At 47.9% G+C, this 6,118-nt stretch overlaps 1 protein-coding gene across 1 annotated transcript in view; it reads left to right on the forward strand.

Moving 5' to 3' along the window:
• LOC121966352 (stabilin-2-like) overlaps positions 1-6,062 on the forward strand; it is a gene marked incomplete at both ends in the record, with an annotated part of 8,462 nt that extends 2,400 nt beyond the window's left edge. Inside the window, 17 exons of the mRNA XM_042516456.1 lie at positions 655-798; positions 1,375-1,437; positions 1,524-1,640; positions 1,735-1,788; positions 1,872-1,952; positions 2,326-2,478; positions 2,638-2,700; positions 2,831-2,932; positions 3,028-3,114; positions 3,406-3,517; positions 3,601-3,781; positions 4,024-4,117; positions 4,266-4,424; positions 4,719-4,814; positions 4,900-4,992; positions 5,082-5,191; positions 5,288-6,062. Of these exons, the coding sequence (XP_042372390.1) occupies positions 655-798; positions 1,375-1,437; positions 1,524-1,640; positions 1,735-1,788; positions 1,872-1,952; positions 2,326-2,478; positions 2,638-2,700; positions 2,831-2,932; positions 3,028-3,114; positions 3,406-3,517; positions 3,601-3,781; positions 4,024-4,117; positions 4,266-4,424; positions 4,719-4,814; positions 4,900-4,992; positions 5,082-5,191; positions 5,288-6,062 (2,484 nt within the window). The remainder of the gene's footprint in view (positions 1-654; positions 799-1,374; positions 1,438-1,523; positions 1,641-1,734; positions 1,789-1,871; positions 1,953-2,325; positions 2,479-2,637; positions 2,701-2,830; positions 2,933-3,027; positions 3,115-3,405; positions 3,518-3,600; positions 3,782-4,023; positions 4,118-4,265; positions 4,425-4,718; positions 4,815-4,899; positions 4,993-5,081; positions 5,192-5,287) is intronic.
• Positions 6,063-6,118: the final 56 nt, after the last annotated feature.

Consider the following 6,118-nt stretch of genomic DNA (forward strand, 5'->3'; position numbering starts at 1 on the left):
CAACAACAACACAACAACAACAACAACAACAACAACAACACAACAACAACCACAACAACAACAACAACACAACAACAACAACAACAACACAACAACAACCACAACAACAACACAACAACAACACAACAACAACAACAACAACAACAACAACACAACAACAACCACAACAACAACAACAACACAACAACCACAACAACAACAACACAACAACAAAACAACAACACAACAACAACAACCACAACAACACAACAACAACAGCAACACAACAACAACTAGAACAACAACACAACAACAACAACACAACAACAGCAACACAACAACAACAACAACAACAACACAACAACAACAACTATACAACAATACAACAACACAAAAACAACAACTACAACAACACAACAGCAACACAACAACAGAACACAACAACAACACAACAACAACAACANATACAACAACAACACAACACAACAATAACAACAACTACAACAACAATTATCATTATCATTAGCATAATAATTATAATAATTGTTCATAAATTAATAAGGTTTTCGGGTTTGCAGAGAAGAAACAAGCAAAATGAAGGAAAAGATTTTCTTCTCTTTAACTCCTGTCTCTGTCCTCCTCGTGTCCAAACATGTCCTCCTGCTCGTCTCTCAGGACTCTCAGATGAAGATCCGTATCCATGGCAGCAGGAAGCGCGGCATGATCGTCCAGTCTGACATCACTGCGTCCAACGGGATGATCCACGTCATCAACAAGCTGATGGACAGCGTGGCGCCCACCGTGGAGAGCGACCCCCAGGTGACCTCACCAACTTCCTGTTTCACTCACGTGTCGTATGTTTTCACTCACGTGTCGTATGTGTTCACTCTCGTGTCGTATGTGTTCACTCACGTGTCGTATGGGTTCACTCACGTGTCGTATGTGTTCACTCACGTGTCGTATGTGTTCACCTCGTGTCGTATGTTTTCACTCACGTGTCGTATGTTTTCACTCACGTGTCGTATGTGTTCACCTCGTGTCGTATGTTTTCACTCTCGTGTCGTATGTTTTCACTCTCGTGTGGTATGTTTTCACCCTCGTGTCGTATGTTTTCACTCACGTGTCGTATGTGTTCACTCACGTGTCGTATGTGTTTCACTCACGTGTCGTATGTTTTCACTCACGTGTCGTATGTGTTCACTCTCGTGTCGTATGTTTTCACTCACGTGTCGTATGTGTTCACTCACGTGTCGTATGTGTTCACTCACGTGTCGTATGTGTTCACTCACGTGTCGTATGTGTTCACTCACGTGTCGTATGTGTTCACTCACGTGTCGTATGTTTTCACTCACGTGTCGTATGTGTTCACTCACCGTGTCGTATGTTCTCTAACAGGAGAACCTGATGAAGATCATCTCTGATTACGGGAAGTTCGACAGGTTCAGGTCTCTGTTGGAGGTCCGTAGAGCTCATTTTCTGTCCTGATGCTGAAGATTAACATTTCAAACATTGTTTTTAAATCACGGCCAAAATTTTGTGTGCAGAAAGCTGGCCTGGCCTCGGTCATGGACCTTCCTGGTCCGATCACCGTATTCGCTCCGACCAGCTCAGCCTTCGACGCCATGACTGAAGGTCACCTGACTTACCTGAGCAGCGCTGAGGTCAGACACACACACACACACACACACACACACACCTGCTTCATTTATCGATGATAAAATCCATATAAAACGAGTCTTTCATGTGAACCTTCAGGGTCGAACCAAACTGGTGGAGCTGCTGAGGAACCACATCGTCCCGTCCACCTCGGTGAGTTACTGTGTACCTCGGTCAACACGTGTCAACACGTGTTAAATGTGTCACGTGTTTTGATGAGTGTGTACGCTCTGCAGCTGGAGGTCTTTAACGCCGTGTCCAGCCCCTCCATCACCACCGTGGCCAACCAGGCACTGACCATCAACGTCACCCAAAACGTGAGTTTGGATCTGAAAGACGCCTCTCCGTCTGTCCGTCTCTCGGTCTCTCTGTCTGTCTGTCTTACTAATTTCTTGCTTTTTTTTTTTTTTTTTTTTTAAAAAAGGTTTTGCTTGTTTCATTTAATTTTCTTGCAACTTTTTATTTTTATTTTGCTTACTGATACTTTGCTATATTTATCTAATTTTCTTGCTTATTTTCAGATTATTTTCTTGCAATTTTTTACTAATTTATTGCTTTTTAAAAATTTTATGGTATTTTCAGATAACTTTCTAAGAACTCTTTACCAATTTCTTGCTATATTTATTTCATTTTATTGCTTATTTTCACATCATTGTTCACGGTTGATCACGGTGGGTTTTTGTTGTTCAGGGTCTGGTTCTGGTCAACGGGGCGGCAGTTTTGGAGGCGGCGGTGGAAGCTAAAAACGGCCGTCTGTACCTGCTGGATGGAGTTTTGACTCCGCCCTCCATTGAACCGGTGCTGCCCCGCAGGTGTGACATCATTGAGACCAAGATCCTCAAGGTGAGCCTCAACCGTGGCCATGTTGGTTTGTAGTCTTCTTGTTCACAGTATTCTCCTACAAACGTTGTTCTCTTTTAAGTTGTTCTGTTTTACGTTTTTCAATTTTTTGTTGTTCTGTTTTTTTTGTTGTTCATTTTTCGTTGTTCTCTCGTTGTTCAGGGTGAATGTGTCAGCTGCTCCAAAGTCAAACTGTCTCAGTGTTCACCTGGAGGAGTTTCTACGGTGAGATGTCTCACTCTGATTATTTTATTGTCTCACTCTGTATGATCAGACACATAATGAAGCATGTGTTATTGATCTTTATTGATCAGACACATAATGAAGCATGTCTTTATTGATCTTTATTGATCAGGGTTACTCCACCTTTGGATGTATTTACACCATGTCCATCGGACCACAGGCCATCAAAGTCCCTGCGACAGGCTGCTCGCCGCTATGCAATGCCACCGTCATGGTAAACCGACATGTCGACATCAGTCAGAGTCAGAGGCATATCCGATTATACGAGTGTTAACTATGACTGAAGTCCGACTCTGTTTGTGTGTCCAGACTGCAGCATGCTGCAAAGGTTTCTACGGTCCAGACTGCCGTCCCTGTCCAGGTGGATTCCAGATGCCCTGCTCCAGACATGGACAGGTCATATTGATTCACCAACACAAGTCATCAACATACTCAACACAACAAGTCATCCACACACTCAGATGAAGTCATCAACACACTCAAAACAAGTCATCAGCATACTCAACACATCACATCATCAACATACTCAACGCATCAAGTCATCAACATACTCAACACAAGTCATCAACATACTCAACACAAGTCATCAACATACTCAACACATCATGTCATCAACACACTCAGCACATCAAGTCATCAAGTCATCGGCGTGTCCTGGTAATAGGAAAATAACTGACTGTGTTTCAGTGTGTGGACGGTTTCGGAGGAAACGGAACGTGTGTCTGTGATCTGAACTTCCAAGGCTCTCGCTGTCAGTACTGCTCCTCCTCCAACAAATACGGACCAAATTGTGACACAAGTAAGTCTGCGCTGTCTCTTCCTGTTACATAATCCAGGTGGGTGTGATGTCAAGATGATGACAGCTCACCTGTGTGTCCTCAGCGTGTCCCTGTATCCACGGACAGTGTGACAACCGTCCGGACTCAGACGGCCGCTGTAAAGTTGACTCCTGTCAGATGGGTTTCACCGGTCGCTTCTGTGAGCGCCAGACGGCGGCGTGTGGCGCTCAGGTTCAGTTCTGCCATGCCCACGCAGACTGTGACTTCAGCCATGGAGCCACCAGGTGAGTTCACCTGTGTCCTTCACACTCAGGTTTAACCCTTTGACACCTGAGCAAATGGGCTTGATTTCACTCAAAAACATGGGAAGACAGCGATGAGCAACTTAACAAAAAACAAACAAACGCCCCAAAATTAGCAAGAAAGAATGAAAAGTTACAAAAAATGACCTGAAAATAAGAGAAATCACATCTAATGACCTCATGACCGCAGACGGTGCCGTGTTCACCTCCTGTGTGTGTTTCAGGTGTGTGTGCAAACCGGGTTACAAAGGTGACGGGATCACCTGCGTGGAGTCCGACCCCTGTGCTCCGCCTCTGCGCGGTGGCTGCAGCATCAACGTGAGTTTGAGATTTTAGATTTTAGATTCAGTCAGTGTGTTCAAGGCAGGAAATATCAGAAGAATTTACAGTTAAAAGAAGCTTCTCTTTAGCAACCTCTGACGTCCACTGTGTCCTCTCTGCTGTGTCCCCGCTGTGTCCCCTGCAGGCGAAGTGTATTAAGACGGGAGCAGGGACTCACTCCTGTCAGTGTCTGACCGGATGGAGGGAGGACGGAGACGACTGTCAGCCCATCAACAACTGTGACGGAGCAGACCGAGGAGGCTGCCACCCCAACGCCACCTGCATCTACGTCGGCCCGGGACAGGTGACGTCCTCACACCTGACCCTTTACAAAAACACACCTGCTCTGATAGCGGGCCAGGGGCCAGGGGCCAGTTGCAGCAGCCCTATGTTTACAGGATTTTGGGATGTTTCTAGCATTTTAGGACGTTTCCAGGACTTCAGGGTGTTTCTAAAATCATATAAACCATGACCGGTGAAAGACGTGTCCTCCTGACTTGTGAGGGCAGAGATCGTCCTCAGCAGAGTCACCTCCCAGACAGACGGGAGTGAAACATCAGCTGTTCTTCTCATGACGTTGTGCTGGTTGAACCCACAGAGCGACTGTTCGTGTAAAGCCGGATACAAAGGAAACGGACGAGACTGTGAGGCCGCCAACCAGTGTGTGACGGAGAGAGGAGGCTGTCACTACCTGGTGAGTCCGTCAGTCTGAACGCTCAGCACACAGTGAGGATGATGAGGATGATGATGATGAAGACAGTCCCATGTTGCGTGTCTAGGCTAGCTGCCACCTGCTGTCCTCTCAGTGGACATGTGTCTGTGATGAAGGATACGTTGGGGACGGACACGCGTGTTACGGGACGGTGGTGCAGGTGAGAGCAGACATGAACGCCTTCATACATCAAACAGTGATTCTGTTTCTTCAACACTGAACCGGAGTCTGTTTTCACGATGCGTTCAGGTGCTGACGGATCTGCCGGACGCCTCCGAGTTCTCTGCATGGACAACTGTGAGTGTCACTCCGTCACACCATCACACAGTCACTCCGTCACTCCGTCACACCGTCACACCGTAACTCCGTCACACCGTCACTCTGTCACACCGTCACTCTGTCACACCGTCATCTGTCACACCGTCACTCTGTCACACCGTCACTCTGTCACATAGTCACTCCGTCAAACCGTCACTCTGTCAAACCGTCACTCCGTCACACCGTCACTCCGTCACTCTGTCACACCGTCACTCCGTCACTCCATCACACCGTCACTCCGTCACACCGTCACTCCGTCACACCGTCACTCCGTCACACCGTCACTCCGTCACACCGTCACTCTGTCACATAGTCACTCCATCAAACCGTCACTCCGTCACTCCGTCACACCGTCACTCCGTCACTCCGTCAAACCGTCACTCTGTCAAACCGTCAAACCGTCACTCCGTCAAACCGTCACTCCGTCAAACCGTCACACCGTCACACCGTCACTCTGTCACACCGTCACTCCGTCACACCGTCACTCTGTCACATAGTCACTCCATCAAACCGTCACTCCGTCAAACCGTCACTCCGTCAAACCGTCACTCCGTCACTCTGTCACACCGTCACTCCGTCACACCGTCACTCCGTCACACCGTCACTCCGTCACTCCATCACACCGTCACTCCGTCACACCGTCACTCCGTCACACCGTCACTCCGTCACATAGTCACTCCATCAAACCGTCAAACCGTCAAACCGTCACTCCGCCACACCGTCACTCCGTCACACCGTCACTCCGTCACACAGTCACACCGTCACACCGTCACACCGTCACTCCGTCACACCGTCACACCATCACTCCGTCACATCGTCACACCGTCACTCCATCACACCTTCACACAGTCACTCCGTCACACCGTCACTCCGTCACACAGTCACTCCGTCACACCGTCACTCCGTCACACAGTCACTCCGTCACTCCGTCACACAGTCACTCCGTCACACCATCACTCCGTCACACA

The sequence above is a fragment of the Plectropomus leopardus genome, unplaced genomic scaffold, assembly GCF_008729295.1.
Source record: "Plectropomus leopardus isolate mb unplaced genomic scaffold, YSFRI_Pleo_2.0 unplaced_scaffold2412, whole genome shotgun sequence".
Taxonomy (NCBI): domain Eukaryota; kingdom Metazoa; phylum Chordata; class Actinopteri; order Perciformes; family Serranidae; genus Plectropomus; species Plectropomus leopardus.